Source organism: Diorhabda carinulata, chromosome 10 (genome assembly GCF_026250575.1).
Source record: "Diorhabda carinulata isolate Delta chromosome 10, icDioCari1.1, whole genome shotgun sequence".
Classification (NCBI taxonomy): Eukaryota; Metazoa; Arthropoda; class Insecta; order Coleoptera; family Chrysomelidae; genus Diorhabda; species Diorhabda carinulata.
In genome coordinates, this window is record NC_079469.1 from 2531071 (window position 1) to 2554470 (window position 23400).

At 29.7% G+C, this 23400-nt stretch overlaps 2 protein-coding genes across 2 annotated transcripts in view; one reads left to right on the forward strand and one right to left on the reverse strand.

Annotated features, from left to right (window-relative positions):
* LOC130899039 (intermembrane lipid transfer protein VPS13B) overlaps positions 1 to 23400 on the forward strand; it is a 35391-nt gene that overhangs the window by 9893 nt on the left and 2098 nt on the right. Inside the window, exons 21-38 of the mRNA XM_057808708.1 lie at positions 859 to 2000; positions 3228 to 3464; positions 3517 to 3837; positions 3893 to 4042; positions 5680 to 5949; positions 6578 to 7300; positions 9407 to 9794; positions 9851 to 10112; positions 11285 to 11492; positions 12570 to 12734; positions 13701 to 13916; positions 14016 to 14161; positions 20002 to 20279; positions 20342 to 20533; positions 20592 to 20734; positions 20795 to 20881; positions 21052 to 21429; positions 21486 to 21723. Coding sequence (XP_057664691.1) covers positions 859 to 2000; positions 3228 to 3464; positions 3517 to 3837; positions 3893 to 4042; positions 5680 to 5949; positions 6578 to 7300; positions 9407 to 9794; positions 9851 to 10112; positions 11285 to 11492; positions 12570 to 12734; positions 13701 to 13916; positions 14016 to 14161; positions 20002 to 20279; positions 20342 to 20533; positions 20592 to 20734; positions 20795 to 20881; positions 21052 to 21429; positions 21486 to 21723 — 5544 coding nt within the window. The remainder of the gene's footprint in view (positions 1 to 858; positions 2001 to 3227; positions 3465 to 3516; positions 3838 to 3892; positions 4043 to 5679; positions 5950 to 6577; positions 7301 to 9406; positions 9795 to 9850; positions 10113 to 11284; positions 11493 to 12569; positions 12735 to 13700; positions 13917 to 14015; positions 14162 to 20001; positions 20280 to 20341; positions 20534 to 20591; positions 20735 to 20794; positions 20882 to 21051; positions 21430 to 21485; positions 21724 to 23400) is intronic.
* Positions 14749 to 23352, reverse strand: LOC130899040 (uncharacterized). Its single transcript, XM_057808709.1, has 2 exons — positions 21931 to 23352; positions 14749 to 14834 (listed from the first exon to the last, which is right to left on the reverse strand). Exons 1-2 carry the CDS (start codon positions 23307 to 23309, stop codon positions 14816 to 14818), a joined length of 1398 nt encoding a protein of 465 aa, XP_057664692.1. The 5' UTR covers positions 23310 to 23352; the 3' UTR covers positions 14749 to 14815.

The following is a 23400-nucleotide window of genomic DNA, read 5'->3' on the forward strand; positions in this document are numbered from 1 at the left end:
CACAGAATCGGTTTATGCTACCTCAGTTCCATCCCCCTGTACACAGATTCAATATCTGGTGGTCCAAATCTTATCAGGTACTTCCTGAGATGATCGTACCACTTTGTGAAGTGATTTACACCAATAAGTAAACACCAGAGGGTTAATTTCCCTTTCTTCTGATCTTTTTTGACCAGAGCATTGTTTTAAACGAAGTCTAGGTAAATAAAAGGCGTTTATGCTACTTTTTTGGCTAGTATAGTGGCTTCTTCGTTACCTTTGATTCCTTTTCGAACTAGAAGAATCTGAAATTCATCCCTTTGTACCCACATTCAATAACTGGTGGTACCAATCTCATCAGGTACTACCTGTGATGATAGTACTACTTTTTGACGTGATTTACTCCAGGTCCAGGTCAATGGAAGGCGTTTTTGTTTCTTTTTTGGCTAGTGTAGTGGCCTCTTTATTTCCTTTCATCTCTGTGTGACCAAGAAGACTATGTTTGATAACTTGGAGTCGATGACATTGTAATTCAATAATTTGATAGCCTCATGATTTGTCGAGACACTTTTCTAATGATTAATTCCACTTGTAAGACACTTGAACAGGAACCTACCGATGATGAGTATTTGGTACAAATACCGAATCTACTGTGGCGCTTTATGAGTCACCTGTGTACTATTTAATGATTATTCTGCGTGTGGTTTTCCCTTTCCTAGGTTTCCTTCTTCTCTAACGTTGTGGTAATGTTTTTATATTTATAAATATGAGGACCATACTCCCTGTCAGACTAAAATGACTCCTTGGGGTACTATGTACATTGCCAGATGAACATTTTTGATATTTATGAAGAAATAAGTAAATGAAATTGTTTTTTAGGAAGTGAAGTAGAAGATAGACAGTACCAACTGGATCTACTCGGTATATCTATCTGCACCGGTATATGGGAAGATATAAATTCAGTGTTTTCATCGACTAATCCCACTTTAAAGGGTTTGAGTGAGAATCCAGCTTTAGAATGGAATAATTTAGATCAAGGACAACCAAATTTTTCTCAACCCATATTAAATCTGTGGCATATAACCGAAAAATTCGATATATCTCTTATATTAGCACCGGCTATGGTGTATAAAGATACCACCATAATCTGCGGACACTCTTTAGAAATCAATCTAGTCACTGATATAATGATAAATTTATCCTTGCAACAAATAAAGCTATTGTCGGCTTTATTAAGCGAATTTATAGCCTTAATGGAACCTCTGGTTGTCGATGAGAATTTCGTTAGACCAAAACTGATATTACCTTACTCCAGATCCCGCGACACCACCATCTACGAAGAAGAAATCGAAACTTGCGAATTATTCAGAGATTCAGGCATAGAAACGTCCGATATTAAAAGTTTGTCTTCGAGATTATTGAAAACTTTGAGCGAAAGCGAAAGATACGTTGTACCGAAAAGTACGACTTCGCTTCTCGGTTATTGCATCCCTTTCGACGTACTTTTCACGGCGGGAAAAATCAGCTTAGGTCTTCACCAAGTGCATATACCACCAAACGGCAGCCAACAGGCGAAAAATAAAAGAAGAAGGTCTCAAAAAGTAGATAACGACGAAGCGGGATATGAAGCGGAAGAAGAAGGGATAGTTGATAAAGAAAACAATTATAATCGATACTTACCTCTTGTTTACGTTAGCGTTAATCAACCGAATCTGTATTTGAATAAAAAACAGTTGATTCGGGTAATGCAATTGACTTGCTTCGATTTGAGATTGAAATTGAGCGGTCCGGAATATCCACCTATTAATCACGTTCCTAATGAAGAAGATTTTCCTGTTAACATTGTGGAAACTAGATCCGGTACTCCGGATGTCAACACCGGTATTTTTCCGGCGTTTTTCACTGGAAAATTTTCTAAAGGGGTCAGTAAGAATGCTACTATCGATATTGAAATTTCTAAACCGACGAAAATTTTGTGTTCCGCTTCGAAATGGGGATATTTGTTGATTGTGAAAGATAAGGTGAGGCGCAGCCAGGTTTATTTGATAAAACAATATCTTATTCGATAATTTGTGAACATATAAAACAAGTTTATACTGTATCTTAGAATTCTATCAAAATTTATTACTCAATATTCACTTCAAAACAATAAATTGTGAAAGTAAACAACACTAACTACATAAAACCACTTCAGAACAATAAATTTAGTCATTAAAGCAAACTAAACCTTATTTAATCCAATAATGAGGTCTATAACCACTGCAAAACAATAAATTTGAACATCAGAATAACATAAATCTTGTGAAATCCAGTAATAAGGGTTCTAACTTCTTGAGAACCATAAATTTAGACATTAAAACAACATAAAACCATATAAAATGTAGTAATATGGTTTTTAACAACTTCAGAGTGAGAAAGTTTGCAAATAAAATCAAATGATACACAGTAATTGATTTATAACCACTGTAATACATTAAATTTTGCTAATAAAACCATACAAACCATATGAAATACATTAAATAGGTCTATTACCACTGCAAAATAATACATTTGGTCAATAAACCATATGAAATTTGGTGATATGGTTTCTAACCACTTCAGAATAAGATATTTTCGAAAAAAACCACATGAAACACAGTAGGACTCTAAACTTTGCTAATAAAACCATACAAACCCTATGAAATACGATAATTAGTTTCATAAGCACTATAAAACATTGAATTTTCCTAATCAAACGACAAACAATATGAAATACAATAAATAATCACTTAGGAACAATAAATTTAGTCAATGAAACAGCAAAAACCATATAGTAGTATGGCTAGGTTAGGTTAGGTCTCGAACCACTTTAGAACAAGATATTTTGTAAAGGAAACTAAATGAAACACACTAATTGATTGCTAACCACTGCAAATATGAATTTTGCTATTAAAACCACATGAAATATAGTAATTATGTCTATAACCATTGCAAAACAATAAATTTTGGCATTAAAATAGCATAAACCTTATGAAACATAATAATCAGGTTCATAACCACTGCAAAACAAATTTAGCTGATAAAACCACATGAAATACAGTACTTAGATCTATAAGCAGTGCAAAACAATAAATGTTGACAATAACAACATAAACAAAATAATTATGTGTATAACAAGTTGAAAACAAAAATTCTGTCAAAAAAACAAAAACCACATAATTTATAACCAACAAATATATTTGTTTATATCACAAAAACAAAATTTTTAGGTACTGGATGCGTTCAAAGGGAACAAAAAGGATCTAATAGTAATGTCTAAAAGTATAAAAAAGCAAATCAGTACCGAAGACATAACGACGTCTGTACCTAGTATAAGTAGCAGAAACAAAAGTAGCGACACCTACGGTAAATTTCAAGAAATAAAAGATACCCTCGGTGGTACCAACGTAGTTAATGTCAATTTTAATCAACTAATAATCGCCATACAATCCGATTCTGGGCATGAGGTAGTTAATCGAAAATTTTTCTCAGTGTATATAATTTAATTTTATGTTTTAGGTACACTTCGGCGTGGAAAAAATGTCAAACACCGTATCGTTGTTGTCTCGACCGGAAAAATTATCATTAAAAACGAATTTACATTGCATAACGTTATCGGTTATTAACGGAGTGTATAAAAAACTTTTACTGAACCCTTGGACTGTTTCCATCGACGTTTCGGTGTTTTGGGAATCTTGGCAGACTCCTGACAGCGATCCGCAGGTTCAAATCAGCGTCGAAAGCGATTGCGTTATAGTGGATGTTGGTCCTGAGCAGTTGAAATGCCTCCAAGTTGTTATTAAAGAGATCAACGAATTCGTTTCTACATTACCATTCACGGTATGTAATTTTCAAAAGTTTTATATTTATAAATATGTTTTTCCTTTTTTTTTAGGAAAATGTTCATAGCGAAGTAGCATCCGAACCATTATCTGGTAGGGGATACGAAAAAGATCAACACTATAAAGACGATTTGAGAGCTGGGGCTTTCCAATTCATAGATGCTGTTACGGAAAATACAGAGGAGCTGCCATTACCATATCAGGTCTCACTATTACAATTAGTATTATTCTTATATGCTGAAAACAAGACTACTATAAGTCCATACACAAGAAAAACATTGTAAAAACAGCTCAATCAAGGCTACTTTAGGTCTAATGATGATACATACATCCAAAACAAGGTTAATATTGACGCAAGGCTGCTATAGGTCTAACAGTGACATATAACTAAGGCTACTAAAAGTCTAATAATGGTATTTAGAAAGAAACAAAGGCTAATAATTATCCAAAAGGCATTAATAAGTTTAATTCTGACATATATAGAACAAACAGGACTGATAATGATATTAACAGCAGAAACAAGGCTACTTTAAGTCTATTTATTACTCATATAAGACAAACAAATTGTAAAAACGGCAGAAACAAGGTTACTTTAGGTCTAATAATGATACAAACATCCAAAACAAGGTTAAAATTGACGAAAGGCTCCTATAGGTCTAATAATGACGTATATATTAAAAAACTAAGAGTACTAAGGCTACTATAAGTCTAATAATGGTATTTACAAAGAAATAAAGGCTAATAATTATCCAAAAAGCATTAATAAGTTTAATTCTGACATATATAGAACATATAAGACTGATAATGATGTTAACAGCAGAAACAAGGCTACTATGTGTCTATTTATTACTTATACGAGACAAACAAATTGTAAAAATGGCAGAAACAAGGCTACTTTAGGTCTAATAATGACATACATTAAAAACAAGGTTAAAATTGACGCAAGGCTGCTATAGGTCTAATAATGACGTATATATTAAAAACTAATAGTAATAATAATGTTATTTACAAGGAAACAAAGGCTTATAATGATCCAAAAGGCATTAATAAGTTTAATAATGACATATATAGAACATATAAGAATAGAAACAAAGGTCTAGAGGTCTAATAACATCTAATAGAAGAAAACCAAGGCTACTTAAGATTCAAAAGGCATATATAAATCTAATAATAAGGCTATAAAAAGTTCAATATTGATATATGTATTGAAAACAAGGCTATTATAAGAATAAAATCAAAGGTCTGTAGGTCTAATAAGATCTAATAGAAGAAAACCAAGACTACTTATACAAATAAAGGCTATAATACGAATAGAAACGAAGCTACTTTAGGTTTAATATATATACAGGAAGAACAAAGCATATAAATATAAAAACAGTGGGAACAAGGCTAATACTGAGATATATAGGGGTAACCCAACAAGACTACTATAAGAACTATAGTAGTACTATAATGACATATATAAGAAAAATAAGACTTATAATGATAAAGATCGAAGAAGAAAGGCTATTATAGGTCTAATAATGATACAGGTCAAAGAAAAAGGCTATTATAGTTCTAATAATGATATAGATAAATACAAACAGCAAAAATAAGGCTTCTTTACGATTAATTCCTGTCATAAACAAGGCTACCACAAGTCTGTAAATGACATTTAAAGCTAATATGAGACCATCAATGACACAAAAAGCAAAAAACAAGATTTCTATCAGATCAAAACACACCCAGTGGAAAGAAAACCCTTTTAAATTCGCAAATGCTCAAAAAATAATGTCCTACTGATAATTTGTCTTTATTCCCCTTTTTTTTCTGAAAATTCCGATAAAAAAAATATTTTCAGGTTATGTTTTGGAATAAATCCATATCGGCAATGGCTTGGCGTTACCCCCAACCTAGAGCGTTAACAAAAGTGAGGGTATTCCCAGTACCGTACAAAATGACTCTGGGATATCAAGATGATTCACAAGTACTCTGCCATTTGGAATATTGGTCCGAATGTAGAAATTCTTATTTACCTTTTACGCAATTTTATTTGTCCGAAAGTGAAGTTTGTCACCTGACGTTACCCGAAACCAATCCTCAACCGGTTGTGGCTTCTACATGGAGAGTGGTAAGTATCATACACAAATGAGCAGCTTTACATACTCCTAGTAGTTCAATTGTACTCTATAATTATTATTTACATTTTGGTTTATTTATGCTTGTTTTATATGGACTCAAACTAGTAGCTCATTTGTATTTTATGGTTATTTGATTGTGTTTGTTGTATTGAACTCAAATGAGTAGTTCATTTGTACTTCAGAGTTATTTCTAACAATTTATTCACCTTCTTTTATATTGATTCAAATTAGTAGTTCATTTTTACTCTATAATTATTATTACATATTTTGATGAATTGTGCTTGTTGTATATGATTTTAGATTAGTAGTATATAGTTTCAAATTAGAAATTCATTTGTACTTCAGGGTTATTTCTAACAATTTGTTGTGCTTTTTCTATAAGGACTCAAATTAGTAGTTCATTTGTATTCTATGATTATTATCTACATTTTGGTTGATTTTGCTTGTTGTACATGAACTCAAATGAGTAGTTCATTTGTACTTTATGGTTATTCCTAAGAATTTGATTGTGCTTGTTATAGGAGGATCAAATCAGTAGTTCATTTGTACTCTATAATGATTACACACATTTTGTTATTGAGATTGTTGTAAGTATGTATATAATAGGTGATTTTTTAGGTTATAACCATGGTGAATAACAACGAAGATCAATCCACGAATGTTTTGATATCACCAAGAGCGCTTGCGGCTTGCATGAGGATAGATTCCTACTTCAACAAATCTTTTATACCGAACTTAACGGCGGCATTGTATATAACCAAAATCGATGTTTCCTTCTATAATTATTTTGATAGATACACAACTACCAAACTACCGGATTATCTAAAAAACTACACTCCGGATTACATGTTTCCGGAAAATCAAAGATTCTTAACTCTAACTCTGTATAACATAACCGGTTACTTACTAAACTGGGAAATGGATTACGTGTCGTCGGAATTGAGCGCCGCTGTTAAATGCAACGTCCTGGATTACAATTTTTTAACCGAACAAACTTTCATCGAACCGTTCACCTGTAAATTGGAAGCGATAATTGCAGAAAAAGTCAAATTCAATTTTATATCGAAACCGGTGCAAATTAAAATCGGACCTAACGTCGCTCATTGTTTAGCTGTAGCGACCCAAGTTTGGGATCAGAATTATTCTACTGCAAATAAGGAAAATGATTTTTTGGTAATGACTAATTTTATCATCTGTAATGATACTGTTAGCGGGATAAGATTCGGTCAAGCAGGTACCGAGGAAGATATACTCTTGTTGTCGAGACAGTTCCATTTGTATTCGTGGAGGTCTCAAAAGAAGAAGCAGAAACTTAGGATAGCATTAGAAGAAAATGATTGGGTAAGTAAATGTCGAAAAAAATTTAGTTTATCAAAAAAAAAACAAATTTTTGTGCTATACAAGGTGTTTTATCAAGAATGGTGTATAATATAACCTAAAATGTAATTGAGTTCTATTCCTTACTTCTTTTTATGTGTTTTTGTTAATAAACCTTTTTGATTTTAGGTCTATTTTAAATATAACATAATTATTAAAATATAATTTGTTATTAACGACAAGTGAATCAATTAATAGTTCAAATAACACATAAATATCAAAATCAAATTGTATTAAAAAATTTTTATGGTTGTATTCAAATTTATTAATTCAAATTGAAAAATTTCAAAATTTTTATAACTAAAATGTTTGTTTTTTATTGATATCTCATGATTTGTTAATGCATTTTTATTTTTTTACCCTATTGAAGACTTTTTAATCTATTTTCTAAACATTGGGATGTTTGTTCTATGTAAACAACTTAACAAGGAACCTCATATGCAATATATGTTGAAATATTTCGATAATATATTACGTCTTTTATCCTATTATCATATTTATCAAATGAATTTGACAGTTTTTTGTGAAAGTCCTTGGACATTTTGATGATTGGGATCTGTTTTGTTCCTTAATTATTATTGTTTGTTTATCCTTCTCTTGGATATGTTATAATTCCACTAATATTGTTCGAATCACTATTCAAGTAGAAAATTGTAGTGATTAAGGCTTCTTATAGTTGAGCTGGTTCTTGATGAAGTCTTATTTTATCAAATTTTCAAAAAATAGTTAGCAGAAAAGTTGATTATTGACTGCTAACAACGTTTTCAGCAACTGCTAATAGAGTCCAAAAAACTTCTGTAATAATTATGTCAATTACTGCTAATATCTCATTATTCTCCACTGTGTATTTTTAAATCAAAGATTTTTGTCACCCAATTTGGTTTCCCAAACTTTTAGTACACTCTGTACATTGAAATTGATAATATTTGACTCTCATAGTAAAATAAACTTTAGGAAAAACTTTATTTTGTGTCTCTTTCTTATCCATTATGTTTTTTTTGTTTTTTATCCTCTGTATATTTTCAAAATACTAATATTTGTCACCCAATTTGTTTTCCCAAACTTTTGGTACACTCGGTACATTGAAATTGATAATATTTGACTCTCATAGTAGAATAAACTTTAGGAAAAACTTTATTTTGTGTCTCTTTGTTATCCATTATGTTTTTCTTGTTTTTTATCCACTGTATATTTTCAAAATACTGATATTTGTCACCCAATGTGTTTTCCCATACTTTTGGTACACTCTGTACATTGAAATTGATAATATTTGACTCTCAAAGTAAAAGAAACTTTAGGAAAAACATCATTTACTGTGTCTTTCTCATCCATTATGTTTTTTTCCACTCTATATTTTCAAAATAATGATATGTATTACCCAATTTATTTTCCCAATCTTTTAGTACACTCTGTACTTTGAAATTGATAATATTTGACTCGCCCAGTATGAGACACATTCAAAAAACATTGTCTTGTGACTTTTTATTACCAATTATACTTTTTTTAGTGATTTTCTTCACTTTATATTTGTTAATTTATAATATTTGTTACCTAACATACTTTTCTACACTTTTCTCATACTTGTATTCCAAAATTAATAAAATTTGACCCTCAAAGTAGAACAAACATTATTTTTAGTATATTTTTTACCCATTATACTTTTCCGGTTTTTCCAGACTCTGTATTCTTGAATATTAATTATATTTGTTGCCAAATATGGTTTCCAGATTTTTAGCACACCCGATATATTAAAATTAATAATCGACTCTCAAGGTAAAAGAAACATTAAAAAATGTTGTTTTATGAAAGTAACTTGCTAAACTTTGTAATTTTTTACTTTATTGATCTTAAACATTTTCAGAAATGATTAAATATAAAGGGTTGGCAGAAAATTTTGATAATTTTAGTGTCAACAACAAATACCAATTGATTTAACAACACTTATCTATTAGAATTACCTCAACAACTTCCAATATTTCATTTTTTCTCCATCAATTTTCCTAAAAAATAATTTTTCCATTATGTTAGGTCCACATTTTAATTCCATTGTTTCATTATAAAACTTTTTAGGTTTGGTCGAGATGTTTTACCATTTCCGAAGACAAATTGGAAATAATAGAATTTAGTAATGACCGTAACATCTCGGTATTCGTAACTGTACAATCTTTATCAGCTACTCAGAAAAAAATCACAATTTTTGGCCAACTTATAGTATCAAATATGTTATTGGAACATTTTGATATGAAAGTAGTAGAAGCTGTTAAAGAAAATAAAGATATAGAATTTAAAAATACTCCAACGATATTAGTTCCTTCACATAATAACACTCCCTCCATATTCATCAATGGTAAAAAGAAATACTTCCTACGGTTGAGGTTCTTCGGATTGGATTCAGCTTGGACAGGAGACATACCGTTGATGGAACACCATACCGGTAGCCAACCTTGGTTGGTTAAAGGTATCCAAATCAAATTCAAATTTATTAACTCTATAAACAATTTTGATTAATTCTAGTGCCTTTACAAGAGAGGGGACAATTCCTCAGCATCTGGTGCCGTATCATTACTCAAGACATAAACCAACATAAAAGGATACTAGCCGTCTTATGGCCTTTGTTTACAGTAAAGTCCAATTTACCAATTGAGTCTCAAGTTCATATCGAAACTCCAACTTTAAATGTTCATCTTGATTGTAGAGTTGAGGGTAGGGGGAGGATACAGCAACTTTATTGTCCCGGGACCATAGATCATTCGCATCAGCTTACTTTTAGAATAGAGTGAGTATATTTAATTAAAAAAAATAAACGGTTATTCGAATAGTCAATTTTTAATATCTATTTTGTATTAAGAGTCACCAAATTTAGTTTAGAGAAAATTAATATCGATTTGTGGTTGGTTTTTATTAAAAAAAAAAAAACGGTAAAACTATGTGATGCTGACTAAATTTCTCTTTGGTTATAATAAAATCCTACCAAATTTGACAAAATTAGACTTATTATGTGTCTCATCGTTATCATACGACTTTTTTAGGTATCTTATCATTTAGAACTGCAAGATTGTTTACAACTATCGTTTTGCTTCAATTTCTTATTTCAACAACCCAAAACTAGAAAGATTTCATTTTTAAAAGTGAAAGAAACGTTTAGAAAGTCATTTTTTCTGTACAGTTGTTTTTCATCAGGTTTTTTGCACATTGTGTATTTTTTAATCAATAATATTTTACTCAAAAAGTAAAAGAAACGTTCAAAAAACTTTGTTTCGTGTCTTTTTGTTACCAATTACGCTTTTCTAGTCTTATCCTTAATTTATTTATTCTTAATTGTTAAATGAAAGATATTTGACTCACAAAGTGAAAAAAAATCATTGTTTTGTGTACCATGCATTTTTCACTTTCTGTATTATTAAGTAGATGAGAATTGACTTACAAAGTGGAAGAAACATTTTAAAAACATTGGTGTCTGTCTTTTGATTGACTTTTTCCACCTTCTGTCTTTACGAATTAATAATATATAAATTATATATAAATATATATAATAAATATCCAAAAAAAAACTTTTTTACGTCTATTTGTCACCAATGAATGCTTTTTGAGAATTTTATTACAATTTTTATATTTAAATTCACACCAATCATGCTTTTCCAAACTTCTAGCAACTTCTGTCTTTTCGAATTAAGAATATTTTATTCATAAGGTAAAAAAATATCCAAAAGAACATTGTTACCAATTAATGCTTTTCCAGATTTTTGTAAAAATTTTCATTTTTGAAATCATATTTCTTATCCATTATGTTTTTCCAAACTTTTTCTACATTCTGTATTGTTAAATGGAAGATATTTAATTTACCTAGTTAAAAAAAACATTTTTTTATATCCCTTTGTGACTTATTCTGCTTTTCCAGATATTTCCTTCTGTATTATTTTTAACAGTTCATTATTTCTATGTTTTAAGTAACAATGAAACTTATTCAAATCCATACATTCCACTAAACTACAGTCTCGTTGATCAAGATACGTTTTTCAAGAAACCGGAAAAAGTAGACATCGAAACTATTTTGTTAGCATTGAAAAATTTCAATGACAAATCGTGGCCGTATTTCGGAGAAGAATTGGATGAAATCGATTGGGTAGTTGAAGACCAACCATTGACACACGTTCAGGTAAACCTTCTTTTTGCCAATGACAAATTATTGACATTGACAATTATTTGCTCTCCAATAGTTTCAATAGTATAAGGTTCTTTGTTATAAATTCATCCATCTTTTGTCACCATTGTTGTAGTGAATTCTTATACTAACACATTTAGATAATATTTTCACTGATTTTTACCACTAATTTTCTCTACTAAGTTTACTGGTTTTTGAATTAAGCAATTTAGCTGATTATTAACACTATTTTACTAATTTCCAACCATAATTTTGCTGATTTTCTAAATAAATTCAACTAATTTTCGGCGCTAATCAATTTCATTAATTTTCAACCACAATTTCACTTATTTCACTGGTTTTCAACTTAAATAAATTTCACTCATTTTCAACCATAATTCTATGATTTTCAAAACTAATTGAATTGATTTCAACACTATTCAATTTCACTGATTTCCAACCACAATTTTACTGATTTTCAACATTAATTTCATCAATTCTCAATACCAGTTTTCAACACAAATTTAAGTGATTTTCAAAGCTAATTATTTTCACTAATTTTCAACTGATTTTGAACAACAATCAATTTCATCAATTTTCAACACTAAATGCACCGGTTTTCAACACTAATTTAAGTGATTTTTAAAGCTAATCATTTTCACTGTTTCTCAACACTATTTCATCAATTTGCTACACTAATTTAACTAATTTTCAACTTTAATTCAAATAATTTTGAACACTGATCAATTCATCAATTTTTAACCATAATTTCACTGTTTTCAACACTAATATCACTGATTTTGAACGCTAATCAATTTCATTGAGTTTAAACTATAATTTGACTGATTTATAACATTTTCAACTATTTACCATATATTCTTATTTCATTGCTCTGCATAGTATGAAAATGAAAACCAAACATACTTGTTGATAAAAATCTCATCTATATAATGATGAAATTGAATAAAAATTCATATTTCTGTTGTTTATCTCCTTATTTGTTTATTTTAAATCTTTGGAGAGCCAACCCAATAAGTAAGTCTAGAAAAACTGTTCAAAAATTTCATTTGTTCAAGTTAGAAATCTTTGTAGGTTAGATATCAAAACGCCTGCCCGTATTCGTGTTCTTTATTAGTTGAACTTCTACCTTGGTGTCTAACGGTTAATACCTTGGGAGTACCGATTTCTTTAATGTCGAATGGTACGGAATTATGTAGGATACCACACCACGGAATCGTAGCTCCACCAAAACTAGAGGTTTGTATTGTAACAATTTTATTTTTAAACAAAATCATTGTTCAATTTATACATTCATTTAAATTCTACACTTTAAACGATTTATACTCATTTTCAACTAATCACTGTTTATTTTTATTTCAACTTGAAGACTTTGATCTTAATAACATCCATTAGATTTAAATGAACTATTATTATTTACTTTTCCTAACATGACATTATTGACAGATGACATAATAATCGATTTGGAATCATCGAAAAATATAATTAGAATAAACTATGTGTTCAATAATCGGGAAAGCATTTCGATTTGGATAGGAGGATATATAAACAGTTCTCTTATCTCTTTTTTTTCCCTGATAAATTTAGATTTAAAATATAAAAATATATTGCAATTTTCATTGTTGACAATAATCGATGATGAATAATCGAAAAATATAATGAGAATCAACTGTGTTATTGGTAAAAACTTCGTATTTCTTGGTTATGTTCGTTTTTTGTTTTGTTTTCTTTTTATATTTAAACAGTTTTAGATAGAATGATATGAAAAAAAAGTATTTTTACCTCGATTTTTTCTTTTTAGAGATGAATTTGATTTGTAAAATAAAAATTACTAGGATTTAAGTTTCTCACTTTAGCAAATTGTTTGTTTGGTATTTATTTGAATTATTACATAAATCCAGATGAAATTTCATTGGTTTAACAAAACCATACTAAAATTTGATTCAATTTCAATTTTTCTAAAGAAAACACTTGAATTTTGCGTTTTCGAGATAATAGAACCCATTTATCGACGTACTATTTGTCGAAAATTAATACTTCCAGTTTTCCTATAATTAGATAGGTGAACTTCCGGTTTGGTTTTTTGAACTGGGTATATAAATTAAGGGAAAGTTTTCATATATTTTGGGGGGTGTGGGTGTGTAAGAAAGTAAAAAAAAATGTCATGCTTTTTTATTTGATTTATACAAATAATTTTCTTTCAAGGACAATTTCAATCTGGGTACTTGCATGGGCGGTTCTTGGTATTATTCGGAACCGCTTCAGCTCGCCAAATCCGATTGGAGTCAAGCTTTTTACATGCCCAAAATAACCGGTACCATACCGCAAACCGGATTTATCAAAACCGTTATCAATTGCGATAATAACATATGCAGCGTATTGATATCCAGTTCGGTTAACAACGATATGAGATTATTGAAAGTAAGTATTCTATGAAAATCAACTTACGGGGACTGTTTGACAATTTATTTTCGGTTCTAAATGATTGGTCCACTTTTAAAATTGATTTTTTGTATCCAGATTTCGTCGACGCACGTTTTATCGAACCACATGGGTACGCAAGTGCAGGTGATATGTTTGGCGGTACCGGAAGGTGAAAAATTCTATGGTTTTCCGGATAATATCGAACCGTATAGTTTTACGTTGGCCCCGTATCTTAATAAAACGTAAATACCTCTTTTAAATAATTCATAGTCGATAAAAAATTGACGTACTGTCAATCAACTGTCAAAAAAGTGTGTTTTCCATACAGATTTTATATATAGAGTAGACATAATATAGTTCGACCTTCAGAAAGAAAGAAATGATTATTTATCTATTGCTGTCCTTGTTTATTGACGTTAAATCAGAGTCAATCATGCGCAATATGCATCGAAAGATAGAGATAGAGATACTTAAATGATTCTTTTTTTCTTTTTATTCGCTAGATGTTTCTATTTATGGAATAATTTTGAAAAATTTGCTCTTTTGGTTGCAGTAGTGATTTCAGACAGAACGACGTTACCATTTTTTTAATGCATAGAATTTCATGTGAAATTGAAATTTGTTTTTCTTGTATTGAGGCAAATGTGGCAACTATGTTAAAGTTCTGGTGAAAACATGTATGAATCAGTAATTATCATTGGTAGAGGATATTTTTGGTAAAAATATTGTTAAATTATTGATTTATTTATGTTTTTAACAAATTATATAAAATATTTCACTTTTGGAAAATTACTCTTTTATCTATGGTAATAAATATGGAAATCGTGTATTATTCTATCGTTTATTGAAAAAACATTGTTGCCAAATATGATATTCATAAAATACAGAAGTCCTCATCAACAAATCGAACATAACCTAAAATCAAAACAATTTATTGCAATAAATGTGGCAACTGTGTATAATTTTCTATATAATTTTTTGAAAACTTGTATAAATCAGAAATTTGTCAATGGTGGAATAAAGAATAGGATAGTAGAACAGTGACAATGTTAAAACCATTTGAGGCAATTTTGCACGCCATCTAGTAACATTTACGCTCGTTCTTTATAAAAAGTTTTCTTTATCTTCAAAATTCGTATCGACAGTACATTGTTGCCGATTTTACTTTTTATTACGAAAGTGACACAAATTACCTATTCGATAGGAATCTTTACAATAGATAGATAGGGCGATAGATACAGTTTTAATGAAATTGTTGATATAAAATTATAATAATTATAGACTGAGCGTTTGAAAAAATTATCAGAAACTACAAGTAGTACGGTCCTGTATATATCCCTTGTACATTTTACAGCTACAACATTGTTAGTGGGAAATTAGAATGGCCAACAAATCGAGTCAATTTATTGTAATTTTAAAACTTTTTTCAAATTCTCAAAATGTTGCTTCGGAACATTATTCACATTCTAATATTTTTGTTTTCTGGGAATTATTTTTTTTATAACCAGTACCCGATCCATTTGGACTATGTGTTATCAAAAAAAATATATACAAAATAGCTCTTAATTTTGATCACAGAGAGAAATGGATAAAATCCATTAAACAAATTGAATCTCCGTTAAGAAGACTGCAAAACCCCAAAAATGTAGTACATGTAGAATCCACTCGCGATGACCCTTTTTTGAATCAGTCTTAAACCATCTTATTATAGATAGTAATATATAATATTATTGATGTTCTAGTTTTCGAATTTTTTCATTAAAGTCAGCTAGGAACCAACAATTTTATAAAACATTATCCTTCATAACGGTAGCTGGATCAACGCCACCGAAACGTTGACATAAAAAAGATTGTGTATTGATTTATCAAAAAAAAAACAGAAAGAATATACCATAAGAAACATACAAAATATATTGAAAATGTATTGTGTTTGACTACAACCACAGATTGCATTTGTTGCATACCACTAGGGAAGAATTTTTTCTATTTTTCCATCAATTTTCTTTTTCTAATTTAATATTATTTTATTATCTGAAATTTTCCCTATATTTTTGTCCAAGTTATTAAGTACTATCATGATGAAATTTTTCAATAATGTTGTTGGAGTTTTCAATGCACACTTATCATTTAAATAATAATTCTTATAGAATATAAAAAGCTCTTGTCCACTGTTTATGTCATCAGAAGCTTCTAAACTGACTTTACAGTCTTTGTAATTGAAGCAATCTAAACATTTTTCAATTAAATAACCCCCAAAATATACTACAGAACAATTTTCTAACGTCGCAATATCATTTGAATGTACCTCGGAAGAAATTGAATTGGTGGATGAATCCGTTTGTTCGAATTATGATTCTTCTTCAATATTTAATGAACCGAGTCATCTGTCATCTGTTGGTAAAAGCAGTATATTATCATCATCATCCAGTTAACTGCTGCATTAGCACTTCTATGTGGCTGGCCTCATTAAATGCTTTCACTGTTGGGTTTCTGTTATACCCTCCTCTTTGACGATAAACAGAAAATTGATTTTCGAGTGGTCTGTGAATAAATAATTGAAACCTTCATTTTTTGATCACTTGCAAATTGTTTAACGGAGTTAATGGTGAGAAGAAAACCATCAAAGCTATCAGGTCTGGTCAAATTTCCCTTTTTTTCAACTTTGTATAGATTTTCCAATAAATCATATCCTGAGCTTAAAGCTGCTAGCACTTCTGGATTTGTATCGCTCAAAACACGATTACAGGGTTTTTTTGAACGTGTACTATTCAGGGCATCAAATAAATTGTTCATGGTTAGAACAAAGTTAGCCGTGTTTTTAGCTGTACTTGAAATAAGTTCACCAGTTTCCAAATATGTCATTATGGCAAAATAAACACTGTGACTCAACAATTGGGCTGCTAATTTAACCTTCATTTTTTCAAAAGAATTCGGACTGATGTGCTCATCAGTCAGTTTCAATAAGGCCTGTTTTGCTCCCTTTATCAAAATCATAAACTTTTCGAATGTAAGAAAAGCATATGAACTGCCCATTAAATATGGAACTATTGTTCAAAAAATTGTTACTAATGCATTTAAACAGATGGGGAGCATCAAAAAAAGCATAATATTTTTTCAGGTTGGTTTTTGTTAATTTTGAAAATTAACGATCAATGCTAAAATTTGGATAACATCAATAAATAAAAAAATTCTTTCTAATAAAGAAAAAAAAATTGTCCTATCAACAACTACTAAAATACCTACTTATAATCGTTTTGTCAGTTTTATCATTGTGTAAAGATATTTAAACAATGGCCTCAACCTTACCGATAAGTGTACCAACTAACCCGGGACCAGTCTTGGTTTCATATTGCAGAGCCAAAAGTTATAATAATCGAAAATATTATTTATTGTATTATCTATTTATACTATTTATACCACAAAGTAATATAAAAATGTTAAAACTGAGCTCATTGTTGAGTTAAATATATTTATATGGTATTAATTTAACAAAATGATTTTATTCACAAATCTGTTATAGGTAAATCAAGCTTGAGTCATATATTTTTGAAATTACAACCTATTAAATTGCAATACAAAAAATATATACTATTAAAAAATATATTCAAGGCGTCATATTTAATATAGTTACAACGTTACAAAAAAGACACCAACTACTACAGTTGAAAGTATAAATTGCTCTTCTCCAGGATTTTTTCTACATAACATTTTTTAAAAATAATTAATTTGTTCTATAGTTTTAAGTAGGCTGTTTCTATTATCACTGTAGGAAGTTCTGGATAGGTAAATCGTGAAATAAATAACTAACATCAATATTTGTTGGGATTTGTTCAACTTTCAGAAACTATATTAAACAATGAGACCATAAATGTTTACAAAACCATCTGTTTCTTTAATGGTATAATAAAAGCAGGCAAACACTCTACTTATCTGAACCAAGTATGTATAGTCATAAAAGCAAATAAAATTATCTCTTGTTAAATGTGTTTTTTGCAATATATATAATAAAATTAAAACTAAAATTCATTATTATTGAAAGTATTCAACCATCCTAAGATGGTATATGGCATTACTATATTCTTACCCTTAATAGATACGATGACAAAAATGGTGATTATATTATGGATGGACATTACATTAGTTAAAAAAGCCCTTTTTTATATCGAAAACACCAGGTAATATTTAAAGTAAAGCTCTCGTTACATTTTTTTGACAAAACGAAACGTATTTAAGAATATTTATTAGTGATGTTAGTTATTCGAGATAAAAGTATATCGCTTAAATTGACTAATAATTATAAGAAATAATCATATCCTCATTAAAAATCTATATGTTTGTCTCGTAAAGGCACGAAACGTCGTATCGAAGATTTGTTGGTACATGTCTATAGTAAATTTGTATTCAAATAAAACTAGAATTTGATATTATTCTATTCAAACATTCTATGCTGGATAAAACAAAAGCATAATTTTTTATGTATAACTTGAGAATGGAGGAAATTATAATTTTCTCCCTAATTTTTACTATTTAATATATAATTCAATATAGTATTATAACCATATTTTAATATATGATAAAAAACAGTCTGTATACAATTGAACGGGTGAAATTTTTGCCTCATTGACAGGATAGTTTCCAAATATAAATACACAGACACACTACCTTATTATCATGTGCTTAGTTCATAAACTTAAAAAAATAACAGAAAATGCTATTTCAATTTTCGTGAAATATTAAAGTTCAGTCCTTTGTATTCGGTTAGTTGTGTTTATGTATAAGTTTGTAATATTTTCAAAAATGTTTTATTCTATTCTGTTTGTCTTTACTATAAAGATGGTTTCAAAGTTTAAATTTAGGTATGATTCAAGTACTTTTGATAAGTTTATAATATTGAATAGATTTGGAATTCGTAGTAAATCATTGTACTCGTTTAATATGCAATACGACTATAATACAAATAAACTCATTATCTGAAAAAACTATTGGACGAACTATCTTTTATTTGACAATAATTAAATACCTACTTATGTTTAATATTGAACATTTGTAAACAGTCATTTATTCACATTCACTATTTTTTATTTCTTTATGAAAAATAATTGTCTTAAGAAAGAATAACTCACCCCAGTGTATGATCCACTTTTGACATCTGGTAGGGTCATTCACAGAAAATCGGTACATTTTAATTAATTGTAGGATCTGATCTCTTACTTAGTCCACACTTGAAGTAAACCCACTTATTTCCAGCCATTCCTAAAAAATTGAAAAGAAGAAGTGATTATTTGTTATATAAATACATTTTAGTAAATACTTAGTTCGCTAAATATACAGTTTTTTTTCGAAATTGTAAGCATTTATACATCTAGCACCTCTTATAATTTGAATATATTAACTAAGAGAGTAGTGATGTATATTAATTTATTGAAATAATATCCACTTACCTTAAAAATGAAATAAATATCCAAGTTCAAAGATTCTCAAATAAAAAAATATTCCAAATGCACAACCAACGAAACTCAACAATAACACAACGAACGTAATACAATAGTGAACTCAAATTGCAACTTTGCTATAGACACCCAAAAGAAGAAACTTTACAACACACCTAAGGGTCGAATATAATATTTTAAATAATTTTGGCACCATCTGTTATTGGGGTAAGCTAAGAAAACACGTAATTCAAGCTACGACGTACAGTAATTAAAGACGTGCTGTGGATGCCAACTCTCCACTGCCATCTATTGGTGGTGTCCACCTCGTCAAATGATATCCTCATAAGGTTAACCTACTATCCTATTCTTTATACAATGGCGGGAGACATTTTTAACAAAAACATCACTAAATCACCGATTTATTCATGTTTTTAACAAATTATAGAACACATTTCAACATATTTTCACTTTTTGAAAAATATTAATATCGAATATTCTTTTATCTATGGTAATACATGTGGCAACCGTGTTTCTTTTTATGGTTCATTGAAAAAACATCGTTGCCAAATATGAATAAATAAATAAAGCCCTCAACAACAAATCGAACATAACCTAAAATAAAAACCTCCTTAACCAATTTTTTATTTTAGGAATTCTGGTGTTTCAATAATCAAATGGCACACATTGGCCAACGAACTAGATACAATCAGTAACGATTACGTATTATATTTATCGTTTTGTGTAAGTTCTAATTTAGGATGGTCGTGTCCAGTTAGGGTAGACAAAACTTTTTTAAAACGATCGATTTGCATAACATCGACAACGCATCCTATACCAGCCGTTTTGACATGCCAAGAACACAAAGGACAATTATACATTTCCCTACACAACGATCCTAGACCTCAATTATTGATAATAAACAAAACAGGTTAGAAACACTATATTTTCGATAACCCCTCGTATATACATATATTTTTTTCAAATCATTAGGTGTAACTTTTTATTGCGCCCAATCATTAACAGAATACGAAGTAATAGAAGAAACTCAACATTTTAAATGGTACTGCAAAATAGCTCCCCATAAAGACCAATATTACAACATGTCTTTGTTATCTGATAAATTCCCGGAATTACCGCAGTTTCATTACACTGAAAAATTGGCTCTTGCAAGTGAATCCGATAGTAAGAATATTTTTTTTTAACTATTAAAATTAATTTACTTAAAAATTCAATTTTCTAGATGGTGATTATCAGTGGTCTACTAATTTTAGTTTAACTCACGATTACGAACAATATCTTAGGATACCATTTTATGGTGATATACATATAACGGTCGTTAATACAGCTTGTACTACATTTTTGATATTAGATTCCGGAAGCGAGGTAATTAATTTTATTTTTTTTTTGTTCCCACTATATTTTATCTTCTATAATATATCGTAGATGGAAATAAGTGCTAGCGATATACGTGTGAGATTGAGCATGCAAGAAGTTAGAGATCCACCATTAATAAAAGGAAAAACAACTTCGGTAATCATTGCTTTTATTCTATATCGAACTATTGACTATATCCCATATACTTGAAAACATATTGTATCTCCCCCGTATGTCTCTCCTGTGATTTGTGAATAGTTCAAATTTTTAAAAATAATTATTGGCTCAAAATTTAAATAAAATATACATCTAATTTTCAAAAACAGGAACCACTACAGCTATCGAAACTGTATGACCCAGAAGAGCTACCAAGGTCTTTGTCAGATACTGTAATACCGATAGAGAATCAAAATCAATGGTATAATACCAAAAATCGTTCGAAAGAATACAATTCTTTAGATGAATCATTGGAATCGAAAAGGAGATGGTCTGAGTCGAACGTTTCCCTATTATCACCGAAAACAAAATCTCTATTAGTACGCACTTTACCCATGAGGAAACAGTGGCACTGTTTAAATTTCAATGCTTTTATAAATGCTTTTACTGTGATATTTATTTCTGGATTAAAAGCAGAAGGAACGGAAAGGTGGGAAGTTGCTAGTTTGGTATTTGATAATATTGTAATTGTGGCTTCACAAACTGAGGTAAGTATAATATATAAAAATGTTAATAAATTTTTTTATATCTAATAATTTTTTAGAAAATGAAATTGAAAATTTCCATAGCTGCGATTCAATTCGATAACCAATTATATTCAAGAGAATCCTATGATTTTCCTGTCATGTTGATTGGACAGGATACAAAAGAACTGAACACTAGACAATCCTTAAACATTCCGATAGAAAATTTGATACAGAGTGCTAACGAAGACGATTTATTCATTTTAGATATTGTATTGGAAACGTGGAGAGATAAATATCTCATGAACGACTTTACAGGTATTTAATCATTATTTCTTTTACAATTTTTCCTTTATCTTGAAAAATATTTATACAATAATATGCTTTAAAGTAATATACACCTCTATTTTAACAACAAGGTTAAAAAATAAACTTCGTATTTGATTTGTACCCTTAAGAATCACTAAAAACAGTTTATGTCAACCGATAGCTTGTTTACACTAAGAAAACAGTTATTTCACTTACCATTTTTTGAATTGAATCACAAGTATGAGTGTAACAACTGAAACTGAAAATAAAATTTTTCTCCAAGGTATTAGGGGTCGACAAGAATCTTTATTAATAAGATCAACAGGTTCTCGTTGTTTATCCAAATTTTTAGTTTTTTCACAAATCTTTTTGGAAATAATGTTACACTTTGTCAATATATTTCTAATGTTTTTGATATTTTTCTTAATGGAAGCGCGTTGTTCTATCGAAATATCTTCTGTGCTACAATGTTTCATTATAAAATGCAACCCTGCTTCCATAGTGATAATTTGTTTAATAGCTGATAATATCTGTATTGCAGTATCGTTATTACTGTAAGTTTCAGTTAAAGGCACTACTGGTATGGATTTCGGATGAAAAGGGTGTTTATGAAACTTGTATAAACCCGCTAGGATTCTGTATCTTTGAAAAGGCATTTTCACTCCAAGTTCCTCCAATTCTTCTTCAGTTATGGATAAAACTGTTTTCAAAGTTAACTTTTTATCAATCAAGCGTTTTATCAGACATTCACTTCTCATACCCCAGAGCATGTTATATGTATCTAAGAAGAAATCAGGTTGGGCAGTATTTAAATCAGTAAACATTTCATCAAATGATAATACATTCGGATTTATTGGACATAGCATATATTCGTCTTCTTGTGGAAATAATTCAATAATATTTTTAAAATCGTTATCTTTAGCAATATCAAGTGGGGTGTTGTTTCTTATATCTGGTTTAGTATACTCCAAATTTTGTTCTAATAAATATTTTACTACGTCAACTGCATTTCCTTGTACCCCCCAAAACAGCGCTGTCCACTTTTGGTTATCTTCGGCATCTTTATTAGATAATGGCAGTAAAAATTGAACCGCCGGTAAATTACCTACATTTGCAGCAAACATCAAAGCAGTCATTCTAGTCTTATTAACAGCTTTAACATCAACTCCGTGATTTACTAACAGTCTTATAACTTTTAATGTTTCCGTACAAGGAGAAGTTTCTTTGGGGCAGTTACAAGCCATCATAAGTGTTGTGCAACTGTCTCTTTTCAAATGTACATCTGCTAAAGACATTAGTAATTCTTCTGTTAATTTAGCACTACCAAAGGATACGGCCAAAAACAAAGGTGTCCAATCATTTTGTAGATACGTGTTAACGTCAAAACCATTGTTAATGAATTTTCTTACATCTTCTACGTTGTTATTACAAATAGCATTGTACATAGAAGTATTCAATTGATGTTGTTTCTCTTTTTCGGTTAATTCTCGAGTTACTTGCTTAAATGCTGTATTCTCGGGTATATTTTCGTAAGAAACATAATCGTCGTCCGAAATATCACTATCCGATATATCTGGTCCAATAAAATAGGCCATTTTAACAACTAAACATAAACTCTTATTATAGTTTTAAAAAAGTAAGGTTAGAATAATTGTAATAAAAATGGCTGCATAAGCGATACATTTA